The 14,551-nt window shown below is 42.1% G+C and overlaps 1 protein-coding gene across 1 annotated transcript in view; it reads right to left on the minus strand.

Annotated features, from left to right (window-relative positions):
- The window catches only part of LOC109911752 (alpha-1,6-mannosylglycoprotein 6-beta-N-acetylglucosaminyltransferase B), an 828,291-nt gene that overhangs the window by 367,438 nt on the left and 446,302 nt on the right, over positions 1 to 14,551 (minus strand). Inside the window, 2 exon segments of the mRNA XM_048610932.1 lie at positions 2,784 to 2,971; positions 4,049 to 4,212. Coding sequence (XP_048466889.1) covers positions 2,784 to 2,971; positions 4,049 to 4,212 — 352 coding nt within the window.

The raw sequence follows: 14,551 nt of genomic DNA on the forward strand, positions 1-14,551 counted from the left end.
CATTTCTGAAGAAGGGTCCCGACCTGAAATGTCAGCTTTCCTGTTCCTCTGATGCTGCCTGGCCTGCTGTGTTCCTCCAGCTCCACACTGTGTTAAACCTGACAGATAACATCCTTGATTTGATTTGATTTGATTTATTGTAGTCACGTGTACCCAAGTATTGTGAAAAACTCTGTTTGTGAGCAGTACAGGCAGATCATAGTAAGCAAGGACAAACAGATCATAGGGTGCTTTGACAGAGTGAGGCATACAAGGTTATGGGTGCACAGGAGGTATGCAAAGCAAGATCAACAGGAACAAGATCAACATTTTTGAAGTTAGAGTGTCCATTAATCAGTCTAATAATGGTGGTGAAGAAGCTGTTCTTGAACCTGCTGGCTTGTGTGTTCAAGCTTCTGTATCTTCTGTTTGACAGAAGAGGTTGTAGGAGAGCATTACTGTGGTGGGAGGGGTCTTTGATGATTTTGGCAGCCTTTCCATGGCAGCGAGCTGTGTAAATGGAGTCCATGGATGGGAAGTTGGTTTCCATGATGGTCTGGGCTGTGCACACAACCTTCTGTAGTCTCTTACAGTCCGGGGCAGAGCAGTTGCCATAACAGCCGTTACGCACCCAGACAGTATGTTTTCTATGGTGCATCTGTAAAAGTTGGTGAGGGTCCTTATGGACATACTGAATTTTCTAAGCTGCCTGAGGAAGAGGAGGCATTGTTGTACCTTCTTGACCATCGTATCTATGTGGGAAGTCTAGAAGAGATTGTCGGTCATAGTCACTCATAGGAACTTGACACTCTCAACCTGTGCAACCTCTGTTCTATTCATGTAGATAGGGGCGTGTTCTCCTTTCTTTCTGAAAGTAATGATCAGTTGTTTTGTTCTAACAACATTGAGCAAGAAGTTTTTATCTTTGAACCATGACTCCAAGCCCTCTGTCTCCTTACTGTATTCTGACTCATCATTGTTTGATATCCATCTTACCACTGTGGTGTCATCAGGAAACTTGTAGATGACATTCATTCATAATTTGGCTACACAGTTGTGGGTGTGCAGGGAGTACAGTAGGGGGCTGAGAACGCATCCTTGGGGGCCTCCAGTGTTGAGGGTTATTGTGGCGGAGGTGCAGTTGTCTATCTTCACTGATTACGGTCTATTGGTCAGGAAGCTGAGGATCTGGTTGCAGAGGGCAGAGCTGAGACATAGGTCTTGGAGCTTTGAGATTAGTCTAGAGGGGATAATGGTGTTGAAGTGGAGCGGTGGTCGATGAGTAGGAGCCTGATATAGGTGACCTTGTTGTCCAGATGTTCCAGGAATGAATGCAAGGCTAGGGAAATGGCATCCACTGTGGACCTACTACGCCGGTAGGCAAACTGTAGGGAATTGAGGCAAGCTGGGAGGTTCGAGTTGAAATGGGCCATGCCCAGCCTCTCAAAGCACTTCAAGATTATGTAGGTCAGAGCCACTGGGCGTTAGTCATTAAGGCACATTGCATGTACTTTCTTAGGTACTGGGATGATGGTGGTCTTCTTGAAGCAGGCGGGGACTTTGGCTTGTAGGAGGGAGAGGTTGAAGATGTCAGTGAATGCCTCAGCAGCTGGTTGGCACAGGATCTAAGTGCATGGCCGGGGACTTCATCCAGGCCCATTGCTTTCCTTGGGTTGACTCTTAGGAAGACTGATCTGACAGCTGCAGCAGTTACAGAGGGAGCAAGTGTATCTGGTGCTGTCAGAGCAAGTGAAACCATGCTGCTGGCATTCTGCTCGAACCAAGCATGGAGAACACTGAAGCATCAGAAAGGGATGTGTTTTTGTTCACTAACTTGCTCTGTTTCATTTTGTATCCTGTTAGGTTGTTTAGGCCTTGCCACAGACTGGGCGGTCTCCAAATGGTTGGTTTGCACCTCTCAGTTGGTCCAATACTGCCTCTTGCCATCTCTGATGGCTTTGTGGAGGTCATATCTGGACTTTCCATATAGGTCTGGGTTGTCTGACTTGAATGCTGCACGCCTGGTCTTCAGTAGGCAGTGGGGTTTCCGGTTTATCCAAGGTTTCTGATTGGGGGACACTTGGATTGACTTCTTTGACATGCAGTCCTCCACCTATTTGCTAATGAAATCTGTGACAGTGGTGGCATACTTGTCCAGGTTTTCCACTGAATAATTGAATACAGACCAGTCCACCAATTTCAAGCAGTCCTGGGGACACTGCTCCGCTGTCTCAGTTCTGAGGACAATCCATGCCGAGAATGGGGTTATTCCAGTGGAAAGCCTTTTCCCAGATCTTCGGAAATCAGAATGGGGGAAAGGCTGAATGGGTTGGAGTGGGAGATGGGGCTGCACTCCCCTGTAGCACCCTGAAACCTGAATCTACCGGACCCATTGGCAAAGGGAAAGTGAAAAGTGGATCCCTTCTCTGTGCTTAAACTGGTTCAGTGACTGACTGCAAGACTTTGCACAGTTCACTGATTAGGTTCATCCAGCAATCTAAATTAGCACAGGTAGGCTGTTTTATTCAGACAGTTTAAGTTAAGTGACTCTGGCCTATGCAGGTTAGAGTGTAAGGCTGTTCTCCAATGAAACATCTAATGTATATTTTCAACTGTCATATATGCTTGCTTTGAATCTCCTTCCCCTCCAGAACATGAAAATAGAGAAATATACTCAGAGGAACATTCATAGCTGGGACCCAAATGAGCTTGCTAATACATACAGCTTTACACCCACTGATAATAGATGTTGTACCACTGTTTAAGAATCCATGAGGATTCTATTAAATTTCAATGACTTCCTTTGAACATGAAGATCAAAAGAGCTTGTGCATAACCAATCAAATGAGGAGTGACAGCAATGAGAGAGTTGTATCTGCTATAAAGTTGGCCTAACTGAAAGGAACAGGCCTTCCCTCCAGTACTTGTTTGTTCAGACATTCAGCTAATCAGGACTGACTCTTCCACTCCAAAATGATTTATGAAGACAACCCGTCATTGTAATAAATGAGTAAATTGCAATGAGCCATGCGCATATTCTATTCAGCTCATATTGCAAGAACAGTAGGCATCAGACATCTGCACACATTATTATGAGGCCTGACTGTTCAATGTGCATTAATCCAGTGGCCAGACGCCATTGTGTCAATTCCTCTGAGTAAATCTTTGTAAACAATCTTTCTTGAGATGAAGAAGATGAGTAGCTGCACACCAAGGTTACTTGAGATAGCATGTTTTCCTATAAGCTTGGCTGAGAGCAGGTTTCTTACATTTTTAAACAGTCCAAGTTTTTGCTGTTGCACTGAAACACATAAAACTTTGGTATCAAAAATAAATAAGCCTGACAATATTTCTTAATTTCTCACTGAGTGGTACTTGGACCATCATGATGCAAAATGGACTGTCACTATAGAGAAGATAATAGAAACTTACGTGAAATCAAAATTGAAGATTTAGATGATAACAAATATAAAAGCTAGGTTTTAGCTTAAACTTAAGACAATGGATTACAACTCAAAGTTTCTAGTGATATTTTCTCATCTGTGATATGTAGCAGTGAATTTTGATTAAAAATATTTCTTACAAATGTTAATCTCTCTGTCATTTCTTTGTGACCTGGAACTAAGGGTATTACTAACTTCATGGTGTGATAGGATTGGTAGTATTTCATTATTTCTGCTTTATAGAAGATAGTGAGCTTGCAAGACTCACTGAGCATTATTAATGATAATGCCATCAGAATTCATCCTCTGTTAATTGACAGCCACTTCTGCACATAAAATACAAATGACAGAAATCTGTATTTACAGATGTAGAAACTAACTCAATACAACATCGGGATTAAATAAATTCAGACAATATTTGTAAGGGAGATAGGGCCATAGCAGGTTCTGTTGGAACAGAGATAGCAAATACCAGAAAATATTTACCATTTAACTGCTCATTCAGTTCATTCAGAACAGACAATATGTCTTTAATCACAAACATTTCAGGTATTTCAATAAACTTTGGCTACTCCCTTTGTATTAAATGTACTAATGGTATTTTAATGACAAAGCATCAACATACCTGCACTTTTGTTTCAGTCCTGGGGAGGAAAGCAGTACGATTCTTCCATGGTAACGGGGGACAGAACCACTCTTTTTCACTAAGATACAACAGAAAAGAGCAGTCCGTGCCGTCAACACCATAATAAGCATAACACGGGTCTGAGGTCCACCTGGCTCTCATCCACTTCAAGAAGCAGCAATGAGGAAAGGAAGAACAAAGTGGGAAAAGACCTATTATTATCAAATGCATTTTCACATGCCCAAGTACATATCTTATTTTTTTTTTGCAGAGCAATACTTCTCAATTGGATTTTAAGTCTGACTTCTAGAAAAGGGGGAGAAGGAATCTCATAAGATCTAAACCATGGCAAGCCCAAAAAATATATCTTACTCTTACTATTACTCTGATATTTCTCATTGCATCATTTTCTCAGAGTCAAATGGACATCTCACAAATATTTTAAAAAGGACATTATGATTCTATGAGAGTAAACTACTAATTATTTATTCCAAAGATTAGGGAAACTGACAGATTCACTTTGTAAGTTGAGTTGTTCCTTTGATATAAACCAAATTGCATAATGAGTATATCAGCACAAAGGAAATGTTCCTCCAAGCATTTAACAAATGATGTGTTTACAAAGCTCAAATCTCCTGTTGCATCCACTGCTAGGCCAGAGAGTTACAAACAATGGCACATTCCTTTAAATGCCAAAATGAACATCTGGATCAATGTGTAAAAATTAGGGTTTGTTCATGTTTAGTAAAATTATCAAATTCAAACCCTACTTAGTAAAATGATAGACATGAAGATTTTACCTATCCACTGGTTAGCAGGTCGGAAATGGGGCTAAGTCAGTATCTGATGAGCCCACACAAGTGATATATATTACAGGTTGACCATGAAACATCTGTGCCTTTATAAAACACTGACCAATAATCAGAAATGAAAGATGACATGGTTTGGAAAAGAGGTTAGATAAAAATGACATATATATCAAGCTGAATTTTTTTTCCTTGAGGACATTGAGGTGCTAACTTTTTAATATGTTAGAAAACTTAATCAATACAATCTTGTTAGAGTGTACAACACAGCAACACAAAGACGTTTTTGATGAGAAGTTTATGATTTCTGCTTACAGGGTGTGTCCCTCATGGGCAAAATCACATGACTACAGCAGACTAGGATAGACATTTGTACGTGATTGCATTTCAATCTTTTTTTACATGAAAGAGGAATAAAGGGATGCGTTATGAAGAAAATTAAGGAGGTTTGGAAAGCATAATTGGGAAGGTGCAAGGGAAGGAGCAGTGTTCTTTTAATGTTGCATACAGCAGAAGATAAGTTTGAATATGCAGTTTAACTACATGGCCATAAAAGGAAATAATCAGCAGTTACTTAGGGTCCAAAGGCATCTGTACTGCTCAAGATAATTGAGCAATATCTCACGAGGAGAGGTTTGGGTGCAGTAGATAGGTGATGAGGACACATAAGCCTTGAAAGTGACACAGAAGCAGAAATTCTGACAAAATTATAGGTTGCAAACTACAGAGATTGAGAAACCCAGGATACACAAGGTATGAAACTACAAGCTGGTTTTGCAATACAAAGAAAAGGGACACATAGTTTATTCTAGAAAAACATTGCATGTAACCATCATGACAAAATAAACTATGAAAATGATATTTTGATCTGTAGACAGCTGAGTGTCTCTGAGCTTGACCTCTACCACATACCACACATGGTACAAGCTTGAATAAAGTGGCCTTGTTCCAATCTACTTGGATATGAAGACTTGATCTTTGCAAAATCCTCCATCACATTATCATGTACATTCTTAGTTGCCCAAGTCAGCAACTACATACAATGTTCTTATGCCTTAGCAGTTCGTTACTTCCATCAGTCTGTGTATTTGGGCCTGAACAATCTGGCTATGGCAAGATATGTAGCAGAATTGTGCAATAAGTCCAGCGAGGCATATCTTGATGTTAGAGGCAACTCTCTGCATATTTTAACTAGGTTCCAGGCGTCAAAATGAGATTCTCACTATGGAGCCTATTAATGGGAACTATTGCATGTTAATGTCCTTATCTTGCCTCATTAATGTGCAGCTCCCCATCCTACCTCCTGCCATGCACAAACTTGACGGCAAGAGTTCTCAACATGGAAATCAGAGTGGGCACTTGGCAAACTCAGCTCATCAACTACTCCAAAGTGTCTTCATGTTGGACAACAGGCACTTAAAATTCAGGACACGTTCAATGGGCACCAGCCACATGCATCCTACATCTGCAGGCTTTCGCATCCAACATATGCCAACCTCTAAGAGCCCTCATTGCACATCACCAGTCCAATTACAGGATGCTTCCGCACTTCAATGCTGAATCTTGGGTGAAACAGCAATAACTATTGTAATGCTGCAACAATAATGTTCAGCAACACTTAGGGACATACAGCCAGCTCAGGGACTGGACCAGACTGCATCTACAGGTGTTTGCTTGCTGTCAGTGTTCACTCACTTAGAACCTACTTAGATGCTCACAGCATCCCTGCCTTGCATTGCCTTACCTCTTTGCACTTTGTCCCCTCAGTCAGAGATATCAGCCTCACAGTAGTGCTGTATTGCTACTCTGTTTAGTGCAGGCACAAAGCCAGGATGCTTGTCATAGTTGTGAGCAGGCATCAATCAAGTCAACGGGGATAGGCTTCAGTAAGGGTGTCCTGCCACAATAAGTAAAGGCAGCCTCCTATACCAATCTAGGGAATTGGACATGGTCAGTCAGCTGCTCTGGGCAGTCATAGCCAGGATCTCTTTGTAAAGGGTGAGGAGCTGCATGTCGGGCAGTCCACCACCTGCATTGAATCTTTCTGTCCTATCGCAGACTGTCAGTCAATTCTGGGATATTTGCTCAGTAGCAAATTCATCTGGGATGGGGCTAGAAATATAGCTGCCTCGGTTGTTAATGAGGTATGTTTGGTAAGATATGGTAATAGATCTTGCTAGGTCCTTGAAGCAAGAAACGTTCCAAACAAAAATCCGATGAAACTGACACTTAGCCAAAACAAATCACAAGATTCAGCCCAATGGCCTTAAATCATGCTGGTCTCCTAATGAAATATGTGCATGTATTGGCATTAGCTGTTCATCTGTGTGATGTTGTTTCAGTGCCTCTGCTGGTTTGATGACTTCCAGAGCATAATGAGCTGTTGTTTCATATTGAATCTGTAAGGATTCATACTCTGTTATATCATCTTCCATTTTCTTCATTGGGAGTGCTACTCCTGACAGTATTTACATCTGCTTCGCTTGCATATATGTCACATGCAAACATTATCTAAGTCCTTCAATTGTTGGCACAGTGTAGTGAGATCTCTTAAGGGCTACATTTAGTTCCTTTGAGTCAATGCATACTGTTAGCTTTCCAGTCAGTTTGGTTGCTATGATTCTGCTAATCCATTCTCTAGGAATTGCCACTTTCTTGATTATTCCCTTCTTTTCTTTCTTGACTTTCAAGCTGGCCTTGAGGGCAGGTAGAACTTTCGTCAGCAAATGCTGAATTGGTCTTGCATTCTCAACTACTGTGAGATGATATTCTCCTGGAAGACATAACTTATGAGGACATCTTTGTACTCATCTAGAGTGTGCTCCATGGTCAATGGTTTCTTGTGCTGCAACACTTTCCAAATCTCTTTTCATATGTTGACAGTTACAAGTCCAAACCTTAGACTTGTTCTAGCTGAGATGGGTGGCATGTGCTTGCTATCAATGATCTGGGCAACTCCAGATCTTTGATCATGTTATTGCATTGAGCTCGCATAATAATCTGTCCTCTCAGCACAAAATATGGTGCCACCATATAGCCTTAACCTTACTTTTGAGGACTTCATTTTTGGATTGCTTGTTGAGTCATTTTTTTCACAGATCTGTGAAGGTCACAGTGTACAGTTTGTAAATAATATTTATGTGAGGCTGAAAGTGTGTTTTCAAAGATTTTGAAATTTCTGCTGTAAGAAATATTACACTTGTTTTGCCTCCTGGATAGCTCCTGAAAAGAACTGGCAGAAGGAAAGTATAGGTCTGCATTTCTGAAGGACCCCTGATCAGACTCTCATATCAAAATTGCAGAGTCCGCTCCTTTCAGAAAGGGGATGGAGTGACAATCTGTATGAAATTGCCATTCCTTGAAAATTCCAGACCCATGTTAACTGCATAGCACACCAGTGTGTGCAACATGGGTACTTAACTGATGTGAAGCTTCAGACAAGTGTCTAGATTATGTATGCCTCATGGTTATTTAGACAGGACTGTGGCAGACCAAGACAGATATTTGCATATGATTGCATTTCAAGCCATGTTTTGAATGATTAGGATCTTTTGAAAGTTACCAAACCCAATCTGTTCTTTAACCCGTGTCAACCATATTCAGCAGTTTGACATTAAAGGATGTAAATACAATTTACATAAAGGACTATGACATTTGGAATTGTGCTTTACCACACATTTTCTGATTGTATGATACTGTGCTTCATATTGCTGACAGCAAAAGGAACATTCTATATGCTAAAGTACAAAATGTTAGCAAGACTGTATTTAATCCTATTAATATTAGTTTATTTGGCATTTTCAGAGGGGAACAAATTATGTTGATCAGATCTGAAATACACTAAGACAATGCCTATTGCAAAGAGGTGATTTCGTGAAGAAACTAATTTTTGGCAAAACGATATCAGTGTACTTGTTATAAGCAGAATTGTTTCCAATGATCCTCCAGGACCAACTTTTGTTCTGGAAGATGCATATAAGTTTGCCATACATGTGAGGTGGCATGGTGGCTCAGTGGTTAGCAATGATGCCTCACAGTGCCAGGGACCCAGGTTCAACTCCAGCCTTGGGTGACTGTCTGTGTGGAGTTTGCACATTCTCCCCATGTCTGTGTGGGTTTCCTCTGGGTGCTCTGGTTTCCTCCCACAGTCCAAGGATGTGCAGATTCAGTGGACTGGCTGTGCTATATTGTCCACAGTTGCTGGGTTAGGCAGGGGAAATACAGGAATAGGATAGGGTGGTGAGTCTGGGTGGAATGCTCTTCACAGAGTTGCTGTTGACTTGTTGGGCCAAATGGCCTGTTTCCACACTGCAGGGATTCTAAGAAAACTCACAGGGTTGAATTATAATCAGAATTTGATTAAGTGTCCACCTCATTCAGTGGCTAGGAAGATTCTCCCCTTGAAACAAGTATTAAAATTACACAACCCATCAGGTGCACTTATGGCACATACCTAGGGTGTCAGTCATATGACCAGAGCTGGTCAGATCTGACTGGGGATGAGTCTGGAGATCAAGAGGAGAGAAGGGGCCCTGGTGAGGATTTAAGAGTCATAGGCAGTTGGAGATTTGAGGGGTGATTCAGAGCAGATGAGTAATTGGGTATTCAGTCAATAGTTAGCCAAGAGCTGGAAAGGATATTTCTTTCTATCATTTCCTCATTTACTACCCCCATAAGTAAATTGGAACTGACCAAAGTCTCTGACTGTAACTCAGAGTTAGAGACTTTTGTGTAACATCCCAGGGAGCATGGGAATTGTCCATAGGAAAGTCATATTTCCAATATCTAAAGAATCTGTGCATTGGGACTTCTGAAGGTCCCATCATGCATCATCTGGGTGCATTAAGTCTCCAACTGTCTAGAAATTGAAGTTCTGGATTTGATTGTGGCAAGGCAGAGGAAAATTAAAATAGACTGGTTACCTGTGTCAGGGAAGTAATTAATAAGTAATTTGACAATTAAAAAATGGGACACTGAAGGCACTACTGTTAATTCTGGTGTAAAGTTGAGGATGCTCAAAGGGCCAACACAGAAGAGTCTAAATAGCTCAGTGGGTTGTAGGACTGGAGTTGATTATAGAGACAAGGAAGGATGAGAGCTTTGAAAACGAAAGAGAGAATTAGAATTTTATTGCCACTTGAACAGGAACACATGTAGGTCATTAGCACAAGGGTGATTGGAGAAAGCAGCTTTAGGTGAGTTCAGACACAGGAAGCAACATTTTGGATTGTGTCATGTTTACAGAGGGTGGAGTGTTGAAACTGGCCAATGGAGGAGTAGAAAAGTAACAATGATGAGCATTTCAACTGCTGATGAGCTGAAGTAGGGCAGGGGTGGGCAATGTTTTTGAGATGGAACTCAGAGGTCTTAATAACTCTGCTACATTTGAAATGTGCCCCTTGTCTTTTGAAAACTTGGCTTAGACTGAAATTATTGCTTTGACTTGTAGTAAATGCACGGGAGTTATTTCATGCTGTCAATCAATCTCAAGCATGTTTTGATCATTTATTCTTTTGGGAACTATACAGTGTTCATAAAGTCACAAAATGTCTGATGCCCAGGTGTTGCATGCAGTAACTCCTGTACTTCTGCTTGCAAAGAAATGGAGCAAGTGAAGTTGATCAAGGACAGGCTGAAGTGTCCTGGGCTTCCCCTATAGATGCGATGGTCAAGAAGGCACAACAACACCTCTTCTTCCTCAGGCGGCATGGGAAATTTGACATGTCCATAAGGACCCTGACCAACTTTTAAAGATGCACAATAGAAAGCATACTATCTGAATGCAAAATTGACCTGGTACAGCAACTGCTCTGACCAGGAGCATAACTAACTACAGAAGGTTGTGTGCATAGCCTAGACCATCATAGAAGCCAATCTTCTATCGATGGACTCCATTTACACTGCTCATTGCCATGGAAAGGCTGCCAACATCATCAAAGACACGCCTCCCACTTTGGTAATTCTCTCTGGCAACCTCTTCTGTTGGGGAGAAGATATGGAAGCTTGAACACACATACCAACATATTCAAGCACAGTTTCTTCACTACCATTATTAGACTGATGAATGGATTCTCTATATACAAACAAAGTTGAATAAATACCGAAAGAACTGCGGATGCTGTAAATCAGGAACAAAAACAGAAGTTGCTAGAAAAGCTCAGCAGGTCTGGCAGCAACTGTGAAGAAAAGATCAGAGTTTTGGCTCCGGTGACCCTTCCTCAGAACTGATGGTAGCTGGGAAAACGTCACTTTATATTGCAGAAAATGGAGAGGGTAATGGAGTAAGGGTCTTGTTATCACAAAGCCTGCCATTACACACTATCTATTGTTAGTTACTAACAGTCCCCATTAACAGCTATTCACCCTCCTAGCCAGATTATTACCAACTCCTTTGTCTATCCAACTGCTCTTCTCTCTCTTCAGGCTTTATCTTATATTTTACCCCCTACCCCATCCCACTGTCTATTTCCCAGCTACCATGAGTTCTGAGGAAGGGTCACCGGATCCGAAACGTTGACTCAAACAATGTTGATCTTGTTAATGTTGATCTTGTTTCGTGCATGTCCTGTGTGGTGTAGACTGTATGCCTCACTTTGTCCATGTTTTTTTTCACCCTACGATCTGTATGCCCTTGATTACTGTGATCTGCTTGACTTGCTTGCAAACAAAGCTTTTCACTGTACTTAGATAAACATGACTACAATAAATCAAATCAAATCAATTGTGTTGTGATGAGGAGGAGGACTCAGAGGCAATTTGCCATCAGAAAGTGACATGTTCCAATCTCCAGATTGTTTGAGGAGAATCTGGTTGGAGTTGGAGTGGGATGGGGGATGGGTAGGGGTCTGCAGCTATCCAACGACAAGTGGCAGGATACAATCAGGCCAATTAAAGAACCAATTAAAGATAGTTTCCCAACGCCAACTGGAATTTCCCAGTCAACAGGAAGACACCGCGCTGACATGGAAACCTGGCTGAATGGGTAGAAGTATCCCACAGCAGATAGATGGAGAGAGGTAGAAAATAGAATATATGGATAGAAAATGGATGTTGAGAATCCCCAACATGGAAATCAGAGTGGGGATCTGGCAAATCTAGTGCCATTGCTTACTTATCCACAACTTCATCTTGAACACCAGGATAATCATTGAGTGGTTTGCAGGGGGACTTGCAGGTAGTGGTGATCCCATGTATCTGTTGCCCTTGTCGTTCTAGTTGGTAATGAATAGGGATTTGGAAGGTGCTGTCAAAGCAGTCTTGGTGAATATCTGCCATGCATATTGTTGATAGTACACACTGCTGCTATTGAATGTCAGCAGTGAAGGGAGTGAATACTTGTGGATGCGTTGCCAATCAAGTGGCTACTTTGTCTTGGACGATGTCAAGCTTCTTGAGTATTGTTGCAACTGCACTCATCCAGGCAAATAGTGAGTATTCCATCACTATCCTGAATTTGTAGGTGGTGGATAGGTTTTTAGAAGCCAGTTGGTGAATTAGTCACTGCAAGATTCCTAGTGCCTGAGCTACTGTTGTACCACGCTATGTGTATGGCTAGTCCAGTTCCATTCCTGGTCAATAGTAATCCCCAGTGTGATATTGTTGGGATTTCAGTAATGATGACACCATTGTAATTCAGGGGCTGATGGCTGGTTTCTCTGTTGTTGGGGATGATCATTGCCAGGCACTTGTAATGGCGCAACTGTCAATTGCCACAAGTTAGTCCAAATCTGGACATTGTCCAGGTTTTGACAAATTTGGACAAGGACTGCTTCCATATCTGGGGGCTCACAAGCAGTGCTCAGCAATGTGTAGATATCAGAAAACCTTCCCACTTTTGACCTTTTGATAGAAGGAAGGCCATTGATGAAGTAGCTGAAGATGGTTGGGCCTAGGACACTATCACAAGGAACTCCTGCATGAACTGGAGCTGAGATGACTCACTTTCAACAACCATAACCATTTTCCTATGTGCCAGGTATTACTCCAACCAATGGAGAATTAGGCCCCGCAATTCCCATTTATTACCGTTTTGCTAGGGCTTGTTGATGCCACGTTGTCAAGTGCAGCCTTGATGTCACTTTCACCTCACCGGTAGAATTCAACTCTTTTGTCAATGTTTAAACCAAGGCTGTAGTGAGGTCAAAAGCTGAGTAGCCCCGGCGGAACCCAAGCTGAATGACAGTTTGAGGTTGTTACTAAGCAAATGCTGCTTGATGGCACTGTTGATGACCTCTTCCACCATTTTACTGAAGATTGAAAGTAGACTGATGAAGACAACAATTGGCTAGGGTGGATTTGTCCGGCTTTTTATTTATAGCTGTAGCAGGTAGGCTTGGAAAGGGAGGCAAGGGTGTCCCTACAATATTGCTGCAGTCCTGGGTGCTACAGAAGGCAGGTTTGCTGGTGCATCCTCTAATGAATTCCTGACCTGTTCTGGAGCACGACTCATCACTACTACTGCATGAATGTTGCCAGGGCCCATAGCCATTGCAGTATCTAGTGCTTTCAGACATTTCTTGATATCGCATGGAGGCAATTAAATTTGCTGAAGACTGGCATCTGTGATACTGGGACCTCTGAAGGAGGCAACAAAGGATCATCCATTCAGCACTTCTAGCAAAAGGTTCTTGCAAATGCTTCAGCCTAATCCTTTGCACTGATGTGCTTGGTTTGCACATCATTATGGAGCCTCCTCCTCCAGTGAGTTGATTCATTTTTAAGCACCATTCATGACTGGATTTGGCAGGACTGCAGAACTTAAATTTGATCCATTGTTTGTTGGATTGGTTAGCTCTCACTAATACTAGCTGCTTTTGTTGATTGGCAAGCAAGTAGCCCTGTTTTGTAGCATCACCAGATTGGCACCTCATTTTTAGATATACCTAGCATGCCCTGCTGGTAAGGTAGAGTACGGAATATGCCAGGCCGTGAGGTTGTAGATTGTACTGGAATATGGTTGTGCTGTTGCTGAAGGCTCACGGCACCTCATGGATGCCCAGTCTTTAGTTGTTAGATCTATTCTAAAAAATGTTTTCTCTAAGCTGCGTGGCAGCGCAGCCACTCCGAAGTATGCTGAGTGGCATACACATATTGACTTCTGGTTTCCGAAGTCTGTGCCACACCCAAACCTTGGAAATCTGTGCTGAAGAAAAACGAGTTAGAGGGAATGTAGCTTCTAAATCTGTCACATTTAGCACAATGATAGTGCCACGCAACATGGTTCGGGATATGTGATGATAGAATTTTGTCTTCACAAGGCCTATGCGGTGGTCATGTCATGGGTACTGTCATGGGTAGATGCATCTGCAGCAGGTACATTTGTGAGCAAGAGGTTTCATTCTTGTCCTAAGCACTCATGACCATATCAAGTAACATTACAAATCAATCCCATTAATAACTGTGATACACTAACAATATTTTGCTGCCTGAGGCAGTCCTGGATAGTACACAAGGCAGCCTTGTTGGTAAATGCTCTTATGCATCCATGCCCTATTCTCCATGGGTGGACGTCAGTTCAGAGGTCAAACTGGGCCAAGATTCTCTCCTCAGTGAGGGTGAGAAGCTGAATGCCCAGCACCCTACCACCCGTACTGGCTCTTTCTCCCCTATTATGGACTGTTTTCACCTGGATTGAGAGAAAGGGAGGGATGGAGTGAGATGAAAATAACTTGCACAGTTGTTAGTGCAGCTGGGAGAAA

This window comes from Rhincodon typus, chromosome 23 (genome assembly GCF_021869965.1).
Source record: "Rhincodon typus isolate 14 chromosome 23, sRhiTyp1.1, whole genome shotgun sequence".
Lineage (NCBI taxonomy): Eukaryota > Metazoa > Chordata > Chondrichthyes > Orectolobiformes > Rhincodontidae > Rhincodon > Rhincodon typus.